The sequence below is a fragment of the Lepidochelys kempii genome, chromosome 10 (assembly GCF_965140285.1).
Source record: "Lepidochelys kempii isolate rLepKem1 chromosome 10, rLepKem1.hap1, whole genome shotgun sequence".
Classification (NCBI taxonomy): Eukaryota; Metazoa; Chordata; order Testudines; family Cheloniidae; genus Lepidochelys; species Lepidochelys kempii.
The window spans coordinates 45,044,588-45,071,340 of NC_136389.1; the positions used below are offsets into that span (position 1 = coordinate 45,044,588).

The 26,753-nt window shown below is 45.8% G+C and overlaps 1 protein-coding gene across 15 annotated transcripts in view; it reads right to left on the reverse strand.

Annotated features, from left to right (window-relative positions):
* The window catches only part of CSNK1G1 (casein kinase 1 gamma 1), a 258,375-nt gene that overhangs the window by 7,479 nt on the left and 224,143 nt on the right, over positions 1–26,753 (reverse strand). For 3 of the 15 annotated variants that reach the window (XM_073363206.2, XM_073363207.2, XM_073363212.1), the window contains 2 exons: positions 10,252–10,362; positions 4,419–5,513 (listed from right to left, as the gene is read on the reverse strand). In XM_073363206.2, coding sequence (XP_073219307.1) covers positions 5,046–5,513; positions 10,252–10,362 — 579 coding nt within the window. In that variant the 3' untranslated portion in view covers positions 4,419–5,045. Of the gene's footprint in view, positions 1–1,343; positions 1,451–4,319; positions 7,604–10,251; positions 10,363–26,753 lie in introns of those variants that run through there. The other 12 variants (XM_073363225.2, XM_073363224.2, XM_073363223.2 and 9 more) reach the window with 9 other exon arrangements.

Below are 26,753 nucleotides of genomic sequence, written 5' to 3' on the forward strand. Positions count from 1 at the left end.
GGGCACTGTGGAAGTGATTTCCAAGGGTCAAAGGAATGGACGATGACAAAGAGCCACTCACTCTCAGGGATAGCAGGGGTGAGACTGGTGCTTAGCGTTGGAGCCAGCTCAACAGACGCTTTGCACCTCAAGCCTTTATGACCCAGGCCTGGCAGTTTCTTATCCTCCTTCAATCCATTTCCAGCAAAAGCCCCCCCCCCCCCGCCCCCCAAAAGGCCAAGAAACACAATGCCTGCCAAGCGATAAGAATTCCACTGAGCCACATTGTGGCCCAGATCAGAGATGACCTGTGCCTGCCAATAGTGGGAGGCAGAGTGAGGGCAGTGTTACTGAGCATGCTCCGTCCATATAAGCTTGCTCAGAACACGCCAAGCAGCAAATCTAGGGAGCACGTGACTCTGCATGTCCATTCCCCCGTCCCGCCCCCCAGCTCTGGCCCAGATCATGGAGCAATTCTCGGCACATGAGCCAGTTCAAAGGCAGCCTCTGAGCCATTCAGCCCTCTGTGGGGGAAGTCAGTTTTGTCATGCCATGACTGAGCCTTCAACCCCCTTCCAGTGACTCAGTGGGGTTCAAAGCCCTTCCTGGTTCAGAGGAGGGGGCAGGCACACGGCTGCCGCTCAAGTGGACAGCAGGCTCCACGTCCTAACTCCTGTTTAACAAAGATCATGCAAAGTGCCACGCAGTGGTGCCGGAGGGCAGCACACATGCAAGAGAAGCACAATGGCCAAGACAGCAATCCCTCCCCCAACCCCACCCCATTTTCTGACAAGCTATGGAGGGAACATCCTGCTACCCCACGTTGGCAGCTCAAAGGGAGATTTACTAGCCTCACAGGCAGAAGGGCTATTTACAGCTTCAGCCTCATTCAGCACCTACCGGACTGGACTAGGGAAGATTCATGGCAAAAGCCCTGCAAGGGCTATTTTCAGACCACTCTGCCTGCATGGCCTCTAGCTCTCACAGGTAGGAATACAATGTTGCTAGATTGACAATTCCTTCACTGTCCTGGGGCTGAGCTGTTTGTGTGCACGCAGCAGGAGCAGAGGAGACACCTCCAGATCAGGGAAGGTGCACCAGGAGTCTCACATTTGATTTTCACGTTGTTGTTTACCACTATCTCGTTTGCAACGCATGCTCTGGCCAAAAGTTACATTCTCCAGGCATCATAGAGAAAAGAGGCAGCAGCAACACTGAGGTACCATGCAAAAAGCAGCGATATTCAAGGAAAAGTTATGGATACAAGCATCAAATATCTAAACAGGTAAAATCCTCACTCCTTTCAAATACAGAGGATTTAAAACCACATCAATAAAAACAGCCTATTTGTAACGCAAACATACTTAGCTTCTTCCACCACTTCCACCTCAGCCTGTGCTGTGATTGGTGCATTGGAGTGTGCCCCTGTTGGGTCGTCAACATTCAGTTCTCCATTAGTCGAACTCACCACCTGAAACACAAAACAAAAGCAGCTAGTAATGAAGTCTTTTGGCAGGGTTAGTCAACAGCTCACAATTGAGTGGTAGGTCTGTCCCGACAATGGATACTGTAGGAAGAACATGTGAAACCTACAGCATGAATACAAGGCACTTTCGACTGTTTACTCCTTCCTTCTGGCCACGGTACACCCTCCTAGAAGTCTGTAGGATTCAATGAGACTTCCCACAGCAGTGATTGAGTGCCAAAATAGGCCTGTTCTCTACAATACGTTCTCCACAGTGCTCGTTTTTAATGGATCAAATGATGGGACTTCCATTGCTTCCTTTGGGAGGCTGCGCCACAATGTGTCTCTTATATTCAAACTAAATTTTTCCTCGTTTCATCCCATGACTCCTACTTCTGCCCTTGTAATATCTGGTTACGTGGGACACTTCTGCTGAATATTTCTCCCCCAAACACTTTTACAGCAGATTTTTCTAAAGTCACCAACTTCTGAGTCCCAAGCTTTTGACTCCCAGCAGCTAAGAAACAGCTGAAGAGGTCAATACAAAATAGGTCTAAGTGTTTTGACACTAGGTAGCAAGTTATCTTGTGGAGGCAAAATGGATTCCTTAGGACTTGGATACCAAACTGATAAAGGCACCGTCTGAATATGGTACACCAGGAGTCTGAGCATCAGTAACTCCTCTGCCCTTGTCACTGCTGCTGATGGCAGAGGAACTGATTTGGGAACATACTCTACTTCATTTTCCTCAGAGAAGTGAATTCTTTTGCTTAAAATAATTTTCTTGTGGCAAGGTGTGTACTTGAACCCTAATTTCCATTTCCCTCCATATAATTCACATCATATGCTGCTCAACCATTCTCACCATTGGTGGTTTTAAAGCACCCAGTTCTCCAGCTCCTAAGAGTCCGAGATACTGTAGCCAGGAGAACAAGGAGGAGGTTCTGAGAAACTCAGTCACCATACTACAGCAGCTGCAACTATGATGACAATGATTATGGAACAGGTTCACTGAAGACCAGACTGTAGCTACACTGGTTGACCCTCCACACTCATCTGGAAAGCACCAAGGACTCTTGAGTACTATTGAAAACCTCTATAACTGCAGATTCTTGAAGTGACTACACATCCTGGCCAAGTGGTGAATGATGTATGATTGCTCCCACTCCTATTACCTTGTCAGAAGGCAAAGACAAAGTACCATGCTTACCACTTGCTATTATCCCACATTTAGGAAGAGTTAGAGATTGAGGGTGTAATGGTGATAACCAAGTCTGGGAAGTAGTGTGGCCTACGCTGCTGTCAGATGTCAGGACTCATGGTGTTACCAGGTACTTCCTGTTGGGCTGGGATGACCTGATCACCAGAGACATTAAGTGGGGTGGAGGGTGGCAGGCCCCACCCAACCTGTGCCTAAACACTTCCAAATTCAGTGCCTTTTCCAAGTGTTGCTTCTCCGCAGATGCTGACCCTGGTGCTATTTACGCCTTCTCTGGTGTTGCCTCTTCTGCTGCTACTCTGGAATGAGCTGATTTATGTAGGGCCTCAGCCCCCCCGTGCCTTGGAAGGTTTTGCTAAGGGTTAGTAGTTAATTGAAGCCAGCAGGGCCATCCCCTAGTTGTAATTCCTAGGGGCATGTCTACACTACAAACTTTTGCTGATGCAAGTGACATTGACACAAAGCCACCACAGGTAGTAAGTTAGCATATTGCTTGTGCAGGTGCATACTTGGCACCTTGTGTTGTCACAGCGTGTATTTGCCAGGAGTGCTTATGTCAAAGCACAGTGCGGTGTACCATGCGATGCACCATCCTGCTGTGCAACTCGCCACCTTCCAGTGCACTGTCTGTTTGGAAGTTTTGGCAATGCATGGTGGTCCAGAAATGAGTTGTGCAGGGGTGACTGGGAGCAAGGGGTCGAGTTCCCATCATGCAACTTTCTCCACCCCAAAATGTCATCTCTATCCCATAATTTTTGCACCTATTTTGAAAATCCCACAAACCCACATGTGACTCATCACTGTCTGCCATCTGTGAGAGAAGCATGCAGCCTGCACAGCTCTGTACTCTTGCCATGAGTGTTGCAAGCACAAGACACACTGATCCTTCAGTATTTGCAGAGTCGCAAGAAGAGCCATGGGAAACAGGGTGATTTCCTGGAGGTCAGATTGCGGTGGGACATAATGAGAACCAATTCAAGATTGTTGGTGGTGCTCAAGGAGCAGTTGCAAACAGTGGAATGTCACTTCTGGGCCCAAGAACTGGGCACTGGCTGGTGGAATCACATGTAACGGAGGCTTGGGATGACAGCTGCAGAACTCTCGGATGTGCAAGGATCAGTGTGCCAAGCCCGCCCCAGCCCTCCAGTGCAGAGACACCAAAATGAGAGCTGCACGGACAATGGAGAAGCGAGTGGTGATGGCACGATGGAAACCTGCAATGCTGGATTGCTACCGGTCAGTGGGAAATCATTTTGGAGTTGGAAAAGCCACTGTGGGGGCCATTTTCATGCAAATTAATCATCTCCTGTTACGCAAGACTGTGACTCTCAGCAATGTGCAGGATATAGTGGATGAATTTGCAGCAAAGGGGTTCCCAAACTGCAGCAGGGATGTGTACACATCTCTCTATTTTGGCACCTGACCGCCTTCCCACAGAGTACATCAACAGAAAGGGCTGTTGGATCCCCGGGGACCTTTTACCAACATCAGGGAAAGTGCAAGACACTCACATCTTTAGGAACACAGGACTGTTCAGAAAGCTACAAGTAGGGACTTTCTTTCCTGACGAGCAGATTACCATTGGCAATGTTGAAATGCCAGCAGTGATCCTGTGGGATCCAACCTACCTCTTACTCTCTTGGCTCATGAAGCTGTACACCAGCCACCTGGACAGCACGAAGGAAAGATTCAACTATTGGCTCGGCAGGTGCCAAATGACAGTTGAATGCACTTTAGGTAGACAAAGGGGGATGGCATGGTTTACTCAAAAGACTGGATCTTAGTGAGAAAAATATCCCAATGGTTATATCTGCCTGTTGTGTCCTGCACAATATCTGTGAGGCAAAGGGGAAAAGTTGCCACTGGGGTGGAGGTGGAGCAGCTGTCTGCTGAATTTGAACAGTCCAATGCAAGGGCTATCATAACAGCTCAGTGTGCAGCTACACGGCTCAGGGAGGCTTTGAAAGAGCACTTTAATGGCAAGTCACAGTTGTGGTGGACCGTGCTCTACCTAGGCCTGAAGTTTGGGGCCTCTTAGGAATTGTGTAGTGCTTGGTGCACACCTATTAATAGAACACTGCCAAAGTACCTCTGTGATGCTTGCTGTACATTTATGATTATTACACTCTTTGTCACTGATCCTGTGAATTGTGTCACAGTAAAGTAAGTGGATGCCTTTGATACCACCAGTCATTCTGCAACATATGTTGGGAACTAATAAAGATGAATTATTTTCCAAACAAGAGAGTTTTATTGAGTAACAAACACACTTCAAAACTTCTGTGCATGTGAAAAGCAAATTAATAAATTTAGTAGGATTTTAATGTAACAGAATTTAACAAAAGGAAAGGAACATTCATGTCCACTTTGGTTACGCACGCATCATCCGTGGCTCTCACAGATCAGTGTATGTGAAGCTTTGTCACCTTTACTGTCCCTTGGTGTGCCATAGTAGGGGTAGGGATGGGGTCTCTGATGCCATGTGAAATATTGGGGGGGGCATAGGGAGATACTATATTGGAGTTCTCCATGGACTGCCAAGGGGGGCAAGCCTGGGACTACTGAAACTGTAGATTCACAGGAGCCTGTATTATCTGTGTTTGCAGCAGAAGCCCCATTATAAACTGGTGCAACTTCCTCTGACTCTGGGGCCTTTCTCCTCTCAGCTCTTTCCTTCTCCAGGCTGTCTGCAATATTCATCCTCCAGGTCCTCTGCTGGCAGCCTGATGCAGCACTGACTTGCAGGATCTTGCTGAACATGTCATCCGAGTCCTCTTCTTTCTCCTCCTTATCTGACTCAGGCATTCTGAGAGTGTGGAGGGGATCCCTTGAAGGCTGCAATGGCAGCAGCTACAGATAAAACACAGAGGTACCAAAGTCACAACAAAAAGCGAAAGTTAAGATACAGATCTCCCTTCCTGTGCATGCCTGAAGTTTTAAACAAGACATGCTTATCGACACCTCTGCTTCGGAGTGCTTGTGCACAGCTCCATGCACAGATCCTGCTGTGATGACTATAGCCTGCCAGGGGTGAGGGAAATGAGGAAGGAATTGCTCAGTTGCATGAAATGATGAGTAACAAGATATTGGCACTGAATATTGGCACTTTTTCCACAGGGGATCCTGAGGGTAGCAGGCACAGAGAACACAGCTGCTGCTGGCGTCCTGAAGCCACCCTGGCCTGTGTGCTGCTAGCCTGTGTACTGCAATGGTGTCTGCTGAAGTTATTGTTGACTGGTGCGGGAAACCGTCCTACTGCGGAGGAAGAAATAAGGCTGCCATCCCCAGAAAACTGCTGGAGAGGATTGCAAAGGACCTGCATGAAAGTTTCATTGAAATCTCTTAGGAGGATTCAAGAGACATCCCTAGGTACATAAACTGCTCTTTATGGCCCCCTGCCTAACTGTACAGGGGAATGAAAAGCAGATAATGTTACCTGGCTTAATTGTACTGCTGCCTCTTCTAGTACCAGTAAATTAATGAAAAGTCGATAACTGTGTCCTGCTAAGTTGGGGGTTCCAGCACAGTAATGGGAAATAAATTTACACACTTTTCCTTCCCCTTCATCAAGCTTGCCCCTGCTTGACTGCCAGGACTGGCTGGAGTGCAGTGGAGTCAGAAACAGGTCTTGGGTCATGGCATAACTAGACCCCTCAGTCGCATGTCCCCCATCCTCCTCCTCCTCGTCTTCACTGTTCACGTCAGGGGCCTGAGACTCAGGCTCCTCAGAAGTATCCATGGTGGCATGTGGGGTGGCAGTGGGGTTTCTATCAAGTATGGCATTATGTTCTTTGTAAATGTGGCAGGTCTGTGGCTTGGCTCTGGATCAAAGGCCTCTGTGACCTTCTGGTATGCCTGCCGCTGCTCCTTTGCTTTCACATGGCACTGCTGCTGATCCCTGTTATACTCCTTCTCCTGCACCCCTTGTGCAATCTACTCTGAGATGTCCACGTTTCTACAGCTGGTCTGTAGCTGCGCTTGCACAGTCTCTTCTCCTCACAGACCCAGGAGATCCAATATGTCCTGTTTCCTTCAAGCCAGAGCACATCTGGAGCACGTAACCATCATGGTCAGCTGGGCAGTTGTACACAACAGTGGAGAGCTGCTAGGTGTGCTCACCAAGCTGGACAATCAGGAAAAGGCATTTTAAAAATCTGCAGGGCTTTAAAGGATGGGGGGCCTTCTGGTCTCTGTGACTCCTGGGCAGTGAAGTTCACAACTGTGCCCAGAGTGATCAGTGCCGGACATTGTGGAACAACTTCTAGAGGACTCTTACGGTTGACACAGATTATGTAGCATCTACATTCAAGCTACTTCAACTTCAATACATCAACCATGGCTCAACACTGCTTAGAGAGGTGGTGTTACTATGTCGATGGAAAGGGAAGCCTGGTGTGAGACAAATTTAAGTGTCAACTAGGTCAATGTGAGGTAGCTTATGTCAGCCTAATTTTATAGCATAGACCAGGCCTAGGGCAGTTAAACTTTCTGCAGATGCTTTTCATTAAGCCTAACTTCTCAATGGGCTTGGGTTTTCTCTTTGTTTTTTACCCAGGAACAATTTACTAGGTCACACATGGCAAATTCCTTCCAGGAAAAACAGCTGCTGTTCAAAAACTGACCCCCTAGAAGACCCAGAGATCACCAGGCATCAGTTGAGGAACTCTTTAGGTGGCCATGATACAGGAATGAGAGTAGATGATGTTTATGGGCACAGCGGAGCAGCTCTGATTTCCACTAACAGGTAATGTAGAATCACAGGGCTAGAAGGGACCGCAGGGGTCATCTAGTCTAATCCCGGGAAAGATGCAGGATTTACAGAGTCTAAACCATCCAAGACACATGGCTATCCAGCCTTCTTTTGAAAATCTCCAGCGAAGCAGCTTCCACAACTTCCCAAGGCAGTCTGTTCCATTGTTCTTACAGTTGGGAAGTTTGTCCTGAGATTTAATTGAAATCAGGTAGAGATTTTAGGGTTGGCCACATGATGGAGGAAGTCTCTGCAGAGATTAAGAGGCTGCAGTGACTAAGGGGTTGGCTACACAGGGAAATTTACTGGCATAACTATATTGGTACAATTATATCAGTATAGCTATACTGGTATAATGCTTCCTGTGGACACTCCTATTTCAGAGTAAAAGTGCCTTTTTTCCGTTTAGCTTATATCACTTTCAGACAGACAAGCTAAACTGGAAAACGGCACTTTTATTCTGAAATAAGAGTGTCCACCCAGGATATACCACTGGTATAGCTGTAGTGGTATAATGTATGTCTATACATTTTCCTTGTTTAGACAAATGCTGAGTCAATGTAGAACAGAGCCACATATATCCTGCAGACTAATCCTAATTCCTCATCCCAGCTTTCAATTTCTCAGGTGCCCAGAGAATTCTCTAAGTGAAAAGATGCACTAAAATGCTGGACTATAAAACACAAGCATCAGCAGCAAAGATTTATACCTCAGCAAGAACTGGTATTAAAGCTGCAAGCAGTCTTTCCACACAGAAGTTCTTGGGAAGCTTGAAAGTTTATAGATCTCTTAGTGCACACCTAGAAAGGGGACTTACAAGCATGCCATATAGCGTAAGAGTCACGTCATGGCCAGTCTGGCTGAGACCTGCATGTGGAGAATAATACCATCCTACCCAGGAGGAGACTTCCGTAAGCAATGATTAATTTACTGGTGGTATTACTCTCTCAATAGAGTCTGTAGTTTGCACTTTCAATTGGGATTCTACAGCATTCTGAGAGCTCTAGGAAATAACTTCACTTCAGAATCATTCTTCAGCCAGTGAGAGACCCTATGAGCTATTTTGGCTGGTGAGAAGCAACACCTTTAAAATACCTCCTGAAGGAGGATGCAAAGGATTCTGTATGGCACAATCATAGCCAGGTGTGTAGAAGAACTGTATTTGGCATTTGACAAGTGTTTACTCTGTGCTGCCCATAGTACCCTACCTAGAAGGTAGGAGGGAGAAGAACAGCACGCAGTTCCACAAACCAACATACCAATCCTTTATGACTGAATATTCAAATAGCATTTTTGTAAAACACCCTCCCTATATCAGCGTGAATTAAGAACAAACTAGTTCACTGTGCGATGTGTATAACGCTTCTGAAGAATTTTCAAAAAGTAACAAGGCTCAATTCCTCAAAGGCTCAGACCTCTCTCACTCCCTCCAGTTCTGGCACACACCATGGAAGAAATCTCCTCACATTCACTTCTATACATCCAGTTCATATGGCCAAGCCACAGCTTGTGTTACAGAAACCAGAACTGAACATGCCAAGCAGCTGTCACCTAACAGCCATGGCTAAAAACCACGAAGGAATTCAGTTCACCACTAAAACGAGCATTGATGGTACACGGCTCTCCTTATGCTTTAATGGCTTGTGTTCCTTCGTTTTAGATATAGAGGCCAGGAGGAGGCTGCATTAAATGCATTTTGCACTTATTCCTCCCTGTCACTAGTGTAATAAAGCTAATCTTAGCTAGGCTGGAAGGCAGTAAGAGATAGCTGATTTATGAAAAAGAAAATTCTTTTCCACTGATTCGGAACTACAGAGTTGTGCATAATGTTAACCTTTATAGTGTTTACTACTGTTACTCATTCCATCTTCATTACCACAGTTTATTACGTCGCTTGTTGCATCCTAGCTCTTAAGCAGCCACAGCTCCTGCCCCAAAGAGCTTACACTTTACATTTGTACGACACTTAGCACAAATGGGCCCCAACCCTGACTGGGACCTTAGGCTGCTTCTCAAATACAAACAAACAATTATGAGGTAACACATTGGGGAGCTGGAGAAATACAAAGTCAATAGAACCTCAACGTAGCATCACTGGCTGTGATGCCATTTAGTGACAGTATTTAAATGAGCTTCTCTCATCAGTCTGAAGGGAAAAGTAACTGTACATCTTCCTCCCACTAGCCATTCTACGGTCCATCACTACAGTCAACCCAGTGATGCCCCTGGATATATCTCATATCGGATGCATTCAACCATCTGCTCAGACACAGTCTACATATAAAAACTGAAGAAGAGCAGTAACTTTTCCTAGCACTTTTGTGTTTGTATGCAACAACCCACTTCGTTTTATGTCAATTGTCAGTTATATACCTAATTATGTTTTATAGCTTAATTACATCATTTTGGAGAGTTGTATAGTCAGTACACAATCCCATTCCGTATTCTCTCCACTAGTTATGAGTGTAAACAGGAATAGAATTTCTTCATATACACTAAACTGTGATTAACAGTTTATCTGACAATCAAGTTTTGGTAGATAGCTCCATGTATCTTATTTTAAATAATTCTTGGTTGAAAGATATTGCAGGGACTGTAGCAGTAAGCAGAGTTGACCAGTCATTGGTCCTCTTGGGTGTCATGAGACTGTAGTTTAAGCATTAAGCTACTGCAGGACAGGGCTTGTCTGCTTGTGAAGAGCACCCAAAAAGCACAGTTGCTTCTGAGTGCACACAGTTCTCCTGATCACAGGAATATTGTAGCTGAGATTCAATGAGACTTCAGGAATTTTAAGCAGATTCTAATGGCAAAGCTGTGCAGGTCAGGAAGAGGTAATACCTGTACTGATCCCCCATGCCGGTCTGCAGCCAAGTGAGATGTCAGGTACGAGGTATTTGTCTGCCGGCTTGGTTGGATCTCCCACTCTCCTCGGCGGTCTGATGATGCTGTCTGCTCAGGCATTCAGAAGCATGACAGCAAGAGATGGAAGGAAAGATAAAGGTGAGCCCAGGCAAAGCAATGAAAATATATTAGTTAGTGGGGTTAGTTCACTGAAAAAAGCAAGGCATTTAAAGAACATTTAGGTTGGTTAAAAGTTCATTTTACCAAACACATTGCACGCTTGAGAGCAGTAAGTGTTGGAGAGGATTAATTCAACCCAGCAAATGGAGAAATAAATTTTCAGAAAACATCTGAGCTACTTCAGTGTGGGTTCTGTTTAAATATTTTGACAAAGGAATTTATAAACTAATGAACGGAACTGTAACGTACTTTTAACTAGGCCTGTCAGGACACAGACGCTACAGCTTGTCTGCAGTGGGGTCAGACACACAAATCCAGCCTCCACAGGACATAGGGCTTTTGAGCCCAGGAGCCCAAACTACAAGATGTCTGATGAGAAACCACGTTTATTATACCAGGAGCTGGTTTCAAAACACACCCAATAATGCAGAAAGAAATGTGCTCAAAAGTTTTCACACCTACTTTGCAAAAGTGTGAGTTTTGCCTGAAAACATGCCCTAGTAAATCAGAAGTTGTTATAATGTTCTCTTCTTCCAAACGGAGACAAAAAGTACTAAACTAGTCAAACAGGTCAAAGCCATTGCTTTCAGCTATCATTACTTAGCAGGAAAGTTTCGTAGGCTCTGGCTACACTATGAGGCTTTTAGCGACACAGCTGTGCTGTTACAGCCATGCTGCTAAAAGGCACACAGTGTAGCTGCTGTTTGTTGAGAGCTCTACTGCTGACAAAAAACTTCCACCCCCTATGAGTGGCAGCAGCTTTGTCAGCAGGAGAGTGCTCCTGCCAACAAAGTGCTGTTCACACTGGTGCTTTTTGTCTAAGACTTTTGTCTTTGGGGGGGGAGAAGGGAGGAATTTGGGTTTTTTTAACACCCCTGAGCAACAAAAGTTTTGCCAACAAAGTGCCAGTGTAGACAAACCCTTAGCTACTCCTGAAACGTCAAGTATTAGCCACTAAAACAGAAGAAACAATGGCTTGCTCCATAATGGTAAATGATATGTTCCCATAAAAACAAAGGTCTTCTCTATGCAATATGTGGCCAATGCATCTATCTAACCGTGGGAACTATCAAACCAGTGTGTTAAACAAAAGTAAAAAAGCATCAGTAAGGAAAAAGAGAAGGACTGGTTGGAGAGAAGAATGGAACACTATTGGTACACACTCCATCTAAACAATCAGGGAACATACAGAAAAACTGACCTCTCTCAGTGCTTTTCATATACCTTTGCAGAAATTAATATACTGGACAGTGGAGTTCACAAAGCGTAACTTTTGGGAAGAGAGATACAAGCTACATCTAAAGACTAATACAGCACAAAGAGTAGACTCTTTGCCGGGTCACATGCTCTTTCTGCCCCAAGTGCAATCAGTACCTCTCACAAAGTAGAACTAGCTCAAATTAATGGTGAGAGACTGTTGTGCTTGGCATCCGCTTATAAATATAGCACTTTAATAGGAAGCTTAATTCAGCTATCTGAACAATAGAGATGAAACGTTTTCTAAACTGGAGAGACTAATTCAAATACTTCTCAATGCTCTCAGGGCTTGTCTACAGGAACATAATTTGTGGCCAACTGGCTGTAAATTTACACTGCATTAGTGTACAGCATACTAAGTGCCCATGTGGACACTACTGCTGGGCACTAGAAGTTCCCTAGTGCACTTTAATCTACTCTCTTTCAAAGTGGTGTAGATCAAAGTGCACTAAGGAGCTTCTAGTGCACAGCAGCTGGGGCCACTTGGACACTCAGCGTGCCGTATGTGAGCGTGGCCTTCATTTACATCCCAGCTTGCCCTGAACTAAGCATTCATTTAGACCAGTGGCTCTTAACCTTTCCAGCCTACTGTACCCCTTTCAGGAGTCTGATTTGTCTTGCATAACCTCAAGTTACATTTCACTTAAAAACTACTTGCTTACAAAATCAGAAATCAAAATACAGATGTGCCACACCACACATTACTGAAAAATGGCTTTTTCATTTTTATCATATAATTATAAAATAAATCAATTGGAATATAAATGGTGTACTTCCATTTCAGCGTATAGTATATACAATAGTATGAACAAGTCATTGGCTGTATGAACTTTTAGTTTGTACTGACTTTGTTAGTGCTTGTTATGTAGCCTGTTGTAAAACTAGGCAAATATTTAGATGAGCTGATGTACTCCTGGGAAGACCTAGGTGTACCCCTGGTTGAGAACCACTGATTTAGACAAGCACACAGCAGTAGACTACATGACAAGTCAGCCAATGAAACACCCGTTAGCTGTATTATTATCACCACAAAACACACACACACACACACCCCAGTGCTACTAGGGCAGGACACTTGGTATTCCTTTCAGGAGTGTCACATACACCATAGGGCTTCAAAATGTATAGACTTGAGACTAATTTGTATTTGATTTGCTCAAGTTATATGGTTTCCATCCTCTCTCTCTTCAATGAGGAAAAACAAACAAGGCTCTGGACTTTCTGAACTTATGTTGGTTCTGTGGAGGTAGTAGTGGACTGACTGCACATATCTGAAGCAGTGAGGGTGTTGGCCATATGTGAAATCTCAGACAAAGATTGTAGAATACTTTCTTGTTCTGATATGAAATGTGACTAATACTGATGTAGGTGAGGAATGCTGAGACAAAGTCCTGAGCAGAGAGCTGAGACTGAGGTCAACTGATGTCTAAGGCTTGAGTTTTCAGATTCCCATAGCATATGGACAATTAAGCAAAACTTTATTTATGAAAAGTGAAGGTGAATGACAAAGGTGCAGTTGAAAATGCACGAGAACCAGCACTAGTTCAAAGAGGACAAATGAACTCACTGTGCACCTGAAAAAAAACAGTCCGGAAACAAAAGTTCGGGGTTAACAGCTCAGACTGCTGTTGCCTGAAGCTGGAGGAGCAGGGGAAGACCTCTTTGAAAGCCATCTATTGAGTATGCTGTGATTCACAATTCACAGAATCAAGAGGTCTGGTTTGAAATACTCTTGGATTCTGTTGTGAGGTAAACAGATGGATATTATTGTACAGTTTGGTTTTGGACAACACAGCTGTAAGAAACTTGCTTCCCCATGCTCAAGCCCTAGGGGGTTATGCTCTCCAGTATGCACTCCAGTATGGGGTGAAAGGAGAAGGCTCGTGCCAGAAGAATTGACTGAAGAGGATATTTTACTCTAGTGTCCAGAAAAAGTTAACACTCTCATTACGGATTTATTGGCAGAAGAGAGTCTGGTGAGACGCTACTTCCCTGGGCAATGCCCTGGGTAAGTTAAAAGTTGCATGTATTACTAGTCTTGTGGGGGTTTTCCTCCCAAAACTCGAATGAACTATTTGCAGTTTCCTCGAGAAGTGGCAATATGGAGCCGATAAAGACATGCACCTCAGGAGTCTTCCCCTAGGACTCAAAGTACTTCTGAAAGGGATCAAGTGGCCAGGAGTGTTTGAATTTTAAAAACATTGTGGAGACTCTAAGGGTACATCTACACTGCATTAAGAGACCTATGGCACCGAGTCTCAGAGCCCGGGTCTGACACTGGTGGGAGAGAGGGCAGGGTCTCAGAGATCAGGAGCTAGCACAAGACTTAACATCTACACTGCTACTTTTAGTGCCACAGCCTGTGCCCCAGAAGCCTGACTCAATTGACCCGGTGCCACAGTTTTTTCTGTGCAGAGCAGACCTCCACTCAGATTTTCCCCTTTATGAAGTTACTGGCATAGAACAGTCTGGGGAAGCAATGCCACCCTTCCTCCTCCACCTCTCCAGGGCTGAAGGAGGTCATATTAGCTTATATGAATGGAGCGCCTTTTATCCCAATACACTTTATAGCAGTGATTCCTAATGGTTTTAACTGGAGTCTCCCTGGGACACAAACAACTGGGAATACCCCCCACCCCATGCTGTTATCACCTTTTCTCCTGTCCATTTCATAGAATCATAGAATATCAGGGTTGGAAGGGACCTCAAGAGGTCATCCTGTCCAACCCCCTGCTCAAAGCAGGACCAATCCCCAACTAAATCATCCCAGCCAGGGCTTTGCCAAGCCTGACCTTGAAAACCTCTAAGGAAGGAGATTCCACCACCTCCCTAGGTAACCCATTCCAGTGCTTCACCACCCTCCTAGCGAAAAAGTTTTTCCTAACATCCAACCTAAACCTCCCCCACAGCAACTTGAGACCATTACTCCTTGTTCTGTCAACTGGTACCACCGAGAACAGCCTAGATCCATCCTCTTTGAAACGCCCTTTCAGGTAGTTGAAAGCAGCTATCAAATCCCCCCTCATTCTTCTCTTCTGCAGACTAAATAATCCCAGTTCCCTCAGCCTCTCCTCATAAGTCATGTGCTCCAGCCCCCTAATAATTTTTGTTGCCCTCCGCTGGACTCTTTCCAATTGTAGTGCGGGGCCCAAAACTGGACACAGTATTCCAGATGAGGCCTCACCAATGTCGAATAGAGGGGAATGATCATGTCCCTCGATCTGCTGGCAATGCCCCTACTTATACAGCCCAAAATGCCATTAGCCTCCTTGGCAACAAGGGCACACTGTTGACTCATATACAGAAAGGCCGAGAACCTAGATATTACATCCTCTGCCCACTCTCCCCCACCCCAACAGGAGCCTCTCATCCTTTTCTGTCTGTTCTCCACTCCCTTCCCTCATCTTCTTGTTTCTTGCTTATTCCTTCTCTCTCTCTCTCTCTGATGTGTATGTTGCTTCATGCTGCTGGCGATGATCTTCTCTGTCTCCTCTCGTGCTTGCTCCCCCACCCTAGTTTTTATTTATATTGCAGACATACCAGTTAGGGATAGAGGCTTCATTGTCCTAGGCACTGTGCAAACCACAGAAAGACACTTCCTGCCGCAGAGAGCTTAAAATGGAATTACTACCAAGCATCATGCTGATCGGGGTGCAGATGTCTCTGAAAGAGGCAAGCTTGGCAGCTACCTACTGCTAACAGAAACATGTCTGCAGTTGGGAGTGGTGTGGCCAGTGGCACACTTATTCTTACCCTGAATTGGTTTAGCTTCAGTGTCTAGCCCTTGAATCACATTATGCCTTTGGCTGCTAGATGTTTTAAGGATAAAATCCATTAATGATTGTAAGGTGCTCCAATATTACCCCGGACAGCCACAGAATCACTGTGTAGATACTTAGACATAAGTGAGTGCACTAAAACCCACTGAAGATGAAAAATGAATAGACCTAAAGGCAGCACACAGAGCAGTAACTCAAGCTTTAATTGCTGCTGCAGCAGGGGGTTAAGATCTGATACTGTTGAGATGAGCTACAGCCTACATTAAGTTCCATACTCCAGACAAGCTTGGAGTTTTAACCCTCTTGGTCTCTAGTAACGGAAGGGGAAGAAGTCAAACAATGGCTGTTGGAAGCTCTGATATTCCCTGGCACAAAATGACAGATATAGCTTAACAGGGTAGGTGGCTGCCCTCTTCATGACAGATTGAGCGTGATCTCCTCAGTGTGCCAATAATCATTTAGTTACATAGGGTCTTGTGCTCCCAGGTATCCTGGCCAGCCTACCTGCAAGTTTTTACTTTTCTAGGAAGAAAGGCCCAATGTATAACTATAATCAGAGAGCTCAGCTTAGTTCTGCACTACTTACAAAGATTAAAGGTTAGCACATACATTAAATGCTATAGCATTCTGAAATAGCCATATGACTCCCATCACCTCCTTCTGAGTTGGGTACCTGTATCTGAGAGAAGAACTTGCCCCAACAATTCATTTTTGTTTTAAATGGAGAAAAATAATGTTTAGTTGCTTCTGGGAACATAGGATAAATCACTGATACTTGAGAGTATAACTGCGTGTTAAGTCAGTCAATTAACCCAAAGTTAAGCAAAAGATCTTCACCCTTATCTATGGCTTGGCTAATAGTGGGCTAAAATGAATTACTCTTTAATTATGCTTTGTCAAAACGTGCTCTGCTGCAGAAATAATTTTCCATGGTACAAAATGCTTTTGGGAAGGATAAATATTCTGAGCACCTGATCACTCTGAGCCAGATACAGACACCTTAGAGAACAGATTTCACTTAGGAAAGTACCTAGTAAAGTACAGTGAAGATGAATCCAAACTCGTTTCTGGCGCCATTCCATTCTCTGGTCTTGGTTTTGTATAATTTGTCCTTTTGAAAGAGCACACAGGAGCAGCTCGTGTACAGAACTACAGACTGAGGCAGGAAGTCTATTGGCCCAAGTTGTTCTATGGAACTCAGCTAAACTGCAACATACCGTCTGTGACCTGGCCTCTTATAGCTAACAGTGAACATCTCAAATCCAAACAGCATGTAGCCTTCTGCCAAGAACAGAACAGGGAGGGGGTGCCACAAAATAAGAGCAAAAGAGAACGGGAGAAGGGGAGTGACAAAACCAGCAAAAAATCCCCAGAAAACAAGAGAGGGAAAAGGGAAGGAGAAAGAAAATGGACAGAAAACAATGGCTGTTCTATTCACAAGGAGATGTGCCTGCGAACCGATGGGGAACCTATTCCAAAGAGGTCAGATTTTGACATGGGATTTGTAGTCTAGGTTGACTTTCCAGATATATTTAGTTCTTTTAGAAGATGGGAAGGAGCACTGGAAAATGTTTCCAGAAGAAACTGATTACACCACAGTGGAGAAGTCTGGTGATCAAGTGGACTTTGTACAGCTTGTCCAGTGTCACCATTTCATCATGGAGAATGCCCACAAGGCACAAATCTCTCCCAGAACAGAAGGAAATTAATAGCAGTAGCTCACAGAGTTACCCTGGCCATACATATCCTCAATAAGGCATAAACACAGGCACAGAAATATAGCAGGGAATTATATGTTGAGACAACTTTACCAACACGGGTACAAGAGAAACTTTCCCCCATCAAACAATGGAAGTAGAACAAAGTACTCTCTGGCAATATAGGAAATGGTCTGAAGATGTGTGCCTTCAGCCAGTATCTTAAGCCCCACACAAGAGTCTTGAATCAGGGTCCTTCGTGATGAATGGGCAGAGGCTCCTCATCCCTTCTGGCTCGGGAGGCAATCTTGTGGTAAGTTCGTATAAGGCCATATGTAAACCTCCAGGAGCTGGGATGACTTAGAGAGAGTACCATACCTCCTGCTACTTACTGGCTTTGGAGCCAGTGTTTTTTGTTGGGCTGGGGTGGGTAGTTGAGGGAAGGGAGTTAGTTACCTGCACATGCATATCAGGTGATGTGGCTTGCATCTCATTCATTTATGGTGGAGGGGAAGGGCAGGGCTCTCATCCTCCTGATGAGCCTAGGATTGGCACATGAAGTGATAAGATTTCCAGGTAAGAAACCCAGGCTGCAGAATGTGATCTCTGTTCATAGTGCTCCTATCTGATTTCTGCTTTGCTGCATCTCTCCTAGGTTTGTTTGTACATTGTTTCGAGTGCATGTTTCCACCTTTTTCTTTAGTTAATTTCTACTATGCCTCAGGTTTGGGATGTTTAACAGCACTGTTTTGACACCATATTTCTCCCTCATCTAAACCAGTAGTTGAGGCCAGGGTGCAGTATCACAAGTTGCGTACGAGCACAACACAAACTGCTGAGAGGGAGTTGTAGTTCAGTACTGAGGTGCATCAGAGTACCACTCTGGACACAGATTGGCCAGCAAGGCCTTTCTGGACATTACTGGCATTATGGTAGCACCTAGAGACCCAACCAAGGATTACACTGTTACTTGTTTGTACAGCCAGGGCAAGGGAGGATGAAGTAACAAAATGATCAGAGTTTAACAAAACAGAAGTTTCAGTTCATTCCTTATCTAATCAAGGCCAGACTCATGCCCTTGTAGACATCATGACAGAGGCAGGTTTGAAAGGATTACAGGGCTGGCACCTTTAGAAATTTTGACATGGAAGGTTTCCTAAACAGAGCAGTATGGGAAAAGGCACACTGGTGTTTGGGGGAGAAGCAGACAGGCAGACTATAGAGGTTGTCATCGCTGAGAGAAAGCAGCAGTTAACAGCTTGACAAATGGCGATGTCACTAGATCTCTATGGTGCAAGGCTGAAACTCTCACAGTATGTACATGAAACTGGAAGTCCCTGTGGTTCAGCTTCATCTGCCCATACTCACAGACCCGACTGAGTTAAAAGGACATGTCATTTAAAAGCCATATTCTTGCTTTAAATAGCATCCTCTCCCCTTCAGGAGTCAGAGGAAGCAATCTGCTGTGGAGTCCTTGGTCTGTGAGACACTCATTTTCCTGGCTATGCTGCCCTTTGTGACAAGCAGACTCCCTTAACAGTCAGAATTGAGCTATCCAGCAGCCCACATATCACAAGGTCAGTTTTTCACAAGGGCACTTCCCACTTAGCCCTGGTCTACACTAGGACTTTAGGTCGAATTTAGCAGCGTTAAATTGATGTAAACCTGCATCCGTCCACACGATGAAGCCCTTCATTTTGACTTAAAGGGCTCTTAAAATCGATTTCCTTACTCCACCCCTGACAAGTGGATTAGCGCTTAAATCGGCCTTACGGGGTCGAATTTGGGGTACTGTGGACACAATTTGACGGTATTGGCCTCCGGGAGCTATCCCAGAGTGCTCCATTGTGACCGCTCTGGACAGCACTCTCAACTCAGATGCACTGGCCAGGTAGACAGGAAAAGAACCGCGAACTTTTGAATCTCATTTCCTGTTTGGCCAGCGTGGCAAGCTGCAGGTGACCATGCAGAGCTCATCAGCAGAGGTGACCATGCAGAGCTCATCAGCAGAGGTGACCATGATGGAGTCCCAGAATTGCAAAAGAGCTCCAGCATGGACTGAATGGGAGGTACGGGATCTGATCGCTGTATGGGGAGAGGAATCCGTGCTATCAGAACTCTGTTCCAGTTTTCGAAATGCCAAAACCTTTGTCAAAATCTCCCAGGGCATGAAGGACAGAGGCCATAACAGGGACCTGAAGCAGTGCCGCGTGAAATTTAAGGAGCTGAGGCAAGCCTACCAGAAAACCAGAGAGGTGAACGGCCGCTCCGGGTCAGAGCCCCAAACATGCCGCTTCTATGATGAGCTGCATGCCATTTTAGGGGGTTCAGCCACCACTACCCCAGCCGTGTTGTTTGACTCCTTCAATGGAGATGGAGGCAACACGGAAGCAGGTTTTGGGGACGAAGAAGAAGAAGATGATGATGAGGTTGTAGATAGCTCACAGCAAGCAAACGGAGAAACCGGTTTTCCTGACAGCCAGGAACTGTTTCTCACCCTGGACCTGGAGCCAGTACCCCGCGAACCCACCCAAGGCTGCCTCCTGGACCCGGCAGGTGGAGAAGGGACCTCCGCTGAGTGTACCTTTTAAAATACTATACATGGTTTAAAAGCAAGCATGTGAAAGGATTAATTTGCCCTGGCATTTGCGGCTCTCTTGGATGTACTCCCAAAGCCTTTGCAAAAGGTTTCTGGGGAGGGCAGCCTTATTGCGTCCTCCATGGTAGGACGCTTTACCACTCCAGGCCAGTAACACGTACTCGGGAATCATTGTACAACAAAGCATTGCAGTGTATGTTTGCTGGCGTTCAAACAACATCCGTTCTTTATCTCTCTGTGTTATCCTCAGGAGAGTGAGATATCATTCATGGTCACCTGGTTGAAATAGGGTGCTTTTCTTCAGGGGACACTCAGAGGTGCCCGTTCCTGCTGGGCTGTTTGTCTGTGGCTGAACAGAAATGTTCCCTGCTGTTAGCCACAGGGAGGGGAGGAGGGTTGAGGGGGTAGCCACGCGGAGTGGGGAGGCAAAATGCGACCTTGTAACGAAAGCACATGTGCTATGTATGTAATGTTAACAGCAAGGTTTACCCTGAAAGAGTGTAGCCACTGTTTTATAAAATGTGTCTTTTTAAATACCGCTGTCCCTTTTTTTTTTCTCCACCAGCTGCATGTGTTTCAATGATCACAGGATCTTCTCCTTCCCAGAGGCTAGTGAAGATTAGAAAGAAAAAAAAACGCACTCGTGATGAAATGTTCTCTGAGCTCATGCTGTCCTCCCACACTGACAGAGCACAGACGAATGCGTGGAGGCAAATAATGTCAGAGTGCAGGAAAGCACAAAATGACCGGGAGGAGAAGTGGCGGGCTGAAGAGAATAAGTAGTGGGCTGAAGACAGGGCTGAAGCTCAAATGTGGCGGCAGCGTGATGAGAGGAGGCAGGATTCAATGCTGAGGCTGCTGGAGGATCAAACCAGTATGCTCCAGTGTATGGCTGAGCTGCAGCAAGGGCAGCTGGAGCACAGACTGCCACTACAGCCCCTGTGTAACCAACCGCCCTCCTCCCCAGGTTCCATAGCCTCCACACCCAGACGCCCAAGAACGCGGTGGGGGGGCCACCGGCCAACCAGCCACTCCACCACAGAGGATTGTCCAAAAAACAGAAGGCTGGCATTCAATAAAGTTGTAAACTTTTAAAGTGCTGTGTGGCATTTTCCTTCCCTCCTCCACCACCCCTCCTGGGCTACCTTGGTAGTCATCCCCCTATTTGTGTGATGAATGAATAAAGAATGCATGAATGTGAAGCAACGTCTTTATTGCCTCTGCAAGCAGTGATCGAAGGGAGGAGGGGAGGGTGGTTAGCTTACAGGGAAGTAGAGTGAACCAAGGGGCGGGGGGTTTCATCAAGGAGAAACAAAGAACTTTCACACCATAGCCTGGCCAGTCATGAAACTTGTTTTCAAAGCTTCTCTGATGCGTACCGCGCCCTCCTGTGCTCTTCTAACCGCCCAGGTGTCTGGCTACGCGTAACCAGCAGCCAGGCGATTTGCCTCAACCTCCCACCCCGCCATAAACGTCTCCCCCTTACTCTCACAGATATTGTGGAGCGCACAGCAAGCAGTAATAACAGTGGGAATATTGGTTTCGCTGAGGTCTAAGCGAGTCAGTAAACTGCGCCAGCGCGCCTTTAAATGTCCAAATGCACATTCTACCACCATTCTGCACTTGCTCAGCCTGTAGTTGAACAGCTCCTGACTACTGTCCAGGCTGCCTGTGTACAGCTTCATGAGCCATGGCATTAAGGGGTAGGCTGGGTCCCCAAGGATAACTATAGGCATTTCAACATCCCCAACAGTTATTTTCTGGTCTGGGAATAAAGTCCCTTCCTGCAGCTTTTGAAACAGACCAGAGTTCCTGAAGATGCGAGCGTCAAGTACCTTTCCCGGCCATCCCACGTTGATGTTGGTGAAACGTCCCTTGTGATCCACCAGAGCTTGCAGCACTATTGAAAAGCACCCCTTGCGGTTTATGTACTCGCCGGCTTGGTGCTCTGGTGCCAAGACAGGGATATGGGTTCCGTTTATGGCCCCACCACAGTTAGGCAATCCCATTGCAGCAAAGTCATCCACTATGACCTGCACATTTCCCAGGGTCACTACCCTTGATATCAGCAGATCTTTGATTGCGTGGGCTACTTGTATCACAGCAGCCCTCACAGTAGATTTGCCCACTCCAAATTGATTCCCGACTGACCGGTAGCTGTCTGGCGTTGCAAGCTTCCACAGGGCTATCGCCACTCGCTTCTCAACTGTGAGGGCTGCTCTCATCTTGGTATTCATGCGCTTCAGGGTAGGGGAAAGCAAGTCAGAAAGTTCCATGAAAGTGCCCTTACGCATACAAAAGTTTCGCAGCCACTGGGAATCGTCCCAGACCTGCAACACTATGTGGTCCCACCAGTCTGTGCTTGTTTCCCGAGCCCAGAATCAGCATTCCACAGCATGAACCTGCCCCATTAGCACCATGATGCATGCATTGGCAGGGCCCATGCTTTCAGAGAAATCTGTGTCTATGTCCTGATCACTCACGTGACCACGCTGACGTCGCCTCTTCGCCTGGTATCGCTCTGCATGGTTCTGGTGCTGCATATACTGCTGGATAATGCGTGTGGTGTTTAATGTGCTCCTAATTGCCAAAGTGAGCTGAGCGGCCTCCATGCTTGCCTTGGTATGGCATCTGCACAGAAAAAAGGCGCGGAACGATTGTCTGCCGTTGCTCTGATGGAGGGAGGGGCGACTGACAACATGGCTTACAGGGTTGGCTTACAGGGAATTAAAATCCACAAAGGGGGTGGCTTTACATCAAGGAGTATTTCAGGCAGGACTTCACGGAGGGTTCCAATAAGAAATGGTGCACCTAAGTAATTGTTCTTATTGGAACAAGCAGGTTGGTCTGGCCTCTGATTGATACATGGCTAGATTTACCTTGCTGCACCTTCTCTGTGAGTGACTGCAGTGTGACCTAGAGGAATGAGTCCCCTAGACGGGGGAGGGGGGGAAGCAAATGAGTACAAAACAAATCTGGTCTATTTCTTGTTTTGATCCACTCCATCTATCTTTTACATCTTTGGCTGGCAGCAGACAGTGCAGAAGGATTGCAAGCCATCCACATCTCATGGCTGCTCGGCAGAAGATGGTACAATAGGACTGCTAGCAATCCGTATCGCCTGCCTGCTCACCATAAGATGGTTCAATAGGACTGACTGCAGGTCTGAAGAGAATGATCTGGTCAAGTCACTTCTAATGTAGTCCCTGCACCCATGTCTGCCCAGGCGCTCCTGGCCAACGTGGCCAGGAGCACCTCAGACATGACGATGATGGCTACCAGTCCTATTGTACCGTCTGCTGCCACAAGGCAATGGGTTGCTGCTGCTGTGTAGCAATGCAGTACCATGTCTGCCAGCACCCAGGAGACATATGGTGATGGTGACCTGAGCAGGCTCCATGCTTGCCGTGGTATGGCGTCTGCACAGGTAACTCAAGAAAAAAGGCGCGAAACGATTGTCTGCTGCTGCTTTCACGGAGGGAGGGAGGGAACGGGGGCCTGACAATATGTACCCAGAAGCACACGCGACAATGTTTTAGCCCCATCAGGCATTGGGATCTCAACCCAGAATTCCAATGGGCAGCGGAGACTGTGGGAACTGTGGGATAGCTACCCACAGTGCAACACTCCGGAAGTCGACGCTTGCCTCGGTACTGTGGAAGCACTCCGCTGAGTTAATGCACTTAATGCACTTAGAGCATTTTCTGTGGGGACACACACACTCAAATATATAAAACAGATTTCTAAAAAACCGACTTCTATAAATTCGACCTAATTTCGTAGTGTAGACATACCCTTAGTGAAGCATCAACCAGGATTTTCTGTAATTCAGGGGCTCCTGACACCACACCTCATCACTCCCTCTTCCATCAAGGAAAAGAGGTGATTTTCAGAAAAAAGAAAAGAAAGGTCCATAGAGTCCATCTAGAACATTCATTAACATGTCTACCTCAAGACAGACATTGGAGCTCACAGAAAAGTAGATTTTAAAAATTACATTTTAATGGTTGAAATGGTCTCTAGATTTTAAAAAACAGCCAGTGGAAATGAGCCATGCCAGGGTGTGCACTGCTATAGTGCTGCACTTTGCAGGGGTTAAAGGCACTTTACCTACATCTACATGCCTATTCTATTCTATCCAGGTTCATTTAGCAACCTCACCACCACAGTAACTGAGTGCCATCCAGCAGTTCATTAAATGGCACGACTAACATCTCATGTTTGGTATGTCCCTCAACCTCTTCCCAGGTGAAGAACTGTGTGTTTAGTGAAGTGTTTTTAATGAACATGCTGCTCTGCATTTATATCAGAAGGCTGGTCAAAGAAGTGCTCCTATGCTTGGAGTGAAAGCTGGCGAGGTTTGTGATGGTCCTTTGTTCCTGTGAGTTCATTCCACATTTGTGACTCAACACATTCACGAATATCCTAGGAATGTGCACCTTGCTGTGGCTAATTGCCAAAGTGCTCAATTGATGTGGCCAATAATGTAAGTGGTCAATTTATCTACTCCAAGACTGAAGTAGCAGGGGGAGCTGTAGGACATAGCAGATAGAGCTGTGCTGTTGGTCAGACCCAATACGCATGAGCAGAGCTGTCTCTTTCAAGAACTCTGAAGTTCATAATAGATACGTCGCTATTTGTGATTATATTAACTGCTCCAAAGCTGTAGCAATGGAAGCCATCTAAATCTAAGCAAATGTGTCAAATTTAAACCAAATGTTAAAGAAAGCTAGAAACAGAAGAAGAGCATTTTTAGATTCTGATTAACTTTTCACCCAGATTGAGAGCAGGTATATTGAACAAACAAAACTAAAAATGCAAATGTATCAAATTAGCAAGCTTTAATTTGGGGGGAGAATGAAGGACTGTAGGGGTTACTTCAAGTAAGTAGAAGATATGAGCAATGAGATTGAAATAGCTAATCAAAGATTGCAATCCAGTTCCCTGCCGCCTCACCCCACCATGCTACCTCAGAACATTACTCTACTCAAGCTGTTGAAGGTGAGCCTTATCCTGGCTAGAGGAGGAGCACAGCCACACAGGCTGAATGTCCTTGTTCAAACTGGGTGAGAGTCTGAATATTAGGCAGTTACACACAGGAAAAAAGGAGCCAAGTTTTCTTTAAGCAAACTTGTCCACCCTTCAACTAGGAAATCCTGAACCTTGCTGAGAACTAAACAGAGTCTGCAAAAGGAAGCAGAACAGAGAGTTAATCAGTCTTCTGTTTTCAAAGCTACAGCATCTGTCTTTTAAAAACATTCAGCACAATTAGGTCTGTGCTGGCTTGTTTTAATTTCCACCTAGCAATAGTCGCTAACAACGGCACCTTTCTAGTCAGAGGTTCACCCTTCTCTCTCTCTCGTAGCAGTAGGAGATATATGCTCCTATTAGTTTCCTGATTTAGGATAACAGGGGAAGGGAATCTCCTTTAGAACAGGGGTTCTCAACCTTATTCTTTCAGGGCCCCCGCAACATGATATAAAAACTCCACAGCCCACCTGTGCCACAACTGGTTTTCTGCATATAAAAGCCAGGGCCAGTGTTAGGGGGTAGCAAGCAGGGCAGTTGCCTGGGGCCCCACAGCACAGGGCCCCGATGAAGCTAAGTTGATCAGGCTTTGGCTTCAGCCCCAGGTGGCAGGGCTCAGGGCCCTGGGCTTCAGCCCCATGTAGGGTGGGGCTTTGGCTTTCTGCCTTAGGCCCCAGCAAGTCTAATGCTGGACCCACTTGGAGGACCCCCAAAACCTGCTTACAGCCCCCCCAGGGTGCCCTGGACCCCTGGTTGAGAACCACTGCTTTAAAATACCTTAGCAAAGCATTGAGTGACACACTGCTCCTCCCTCAGATCATACAAAGTCAACAAATCCAGATCTTAAGTCTTATTTTTACCAGGAAGGTCTCTTCAGGACCTCCCTTTGATTAAATCCCTTCCCCCACTTTCTCGGGTCAGGCTGGACTCTCACTTGCTTCAGGAGTACCATCCCGATATACATAAAACTACTACTACAGATGCACTTCCCTTGAAATGTATTTCACTGCTATAAATCAAAGACAAAGTTAGAAACAGTACTGTTAGAATCACATAGGCCTCTAGATTCAAGAAGTGGAGAGAAAATAGACATGCCAGAGAGCTGCTCCTTATAATAGAGTTGCATGGACTTAAATAGGTAGCTGAAATAGTAGCTTACATTAAGGGAAACACACCCCTGCCTCAGAGCTTAGAATCTTCTTACTTTCAGAAGAAATTCTTTAGAAGAGGCCATTAGGACCAGACCACTGGGTTATGGCTATGCAGCACAGTGCACCTTGAACCAGTTTAGGAGTGGCCTTGATTCTCACTACCTGAGCTCATGAGGTACATTGCAGAGATGATACACATGGAATTGGAGGAAGAGTTCCTAACAACTCTGACCATCCTCTTGCCACCTACCGATTCACAGAGTAACCCAGCTCTGCTGGAGAATAAGCATATTGACTGTAGCTGTTTAAATGGAAAAACTGCAGAGAGAACAGGACCTACGACATGCTGCCTGGTTTTGGTGCCTATGGTTGGTAAAAGACTCACTTGCATGCCGGGGAGTAAAAATAAAACAATCACTCTTGGAGTTCAGAAGGGTTCACTCTACCCAAACACACATGCCCCTAGAAGTTTCTTTAAGTGACTTTTTGCAAAGAAGTGGTTTGATCAGCATTTAAGAGGATCATCTCTTGGAGGAGGAACTGTTATGTTTGTACAAGATGAATTCCAGAGCAAGAAATTACCGCTTAATTATTTTCCAGTCGAATACTTGGATGACGACACCTCAAACACCTTGAGAGATGGGCTGTTCATTCTCAGCATTATGCAGGAATTAGGGACACTGCTGTGCCATATACTAGCAGGGTTTATTTAGGAGGGAAATAAAAAGAACAAGGAATAAGTAATCTTCAAGTGTCATTATTAGGACATGAAAGATGTGTTATGAACTAGAAATATATGCACTAATAT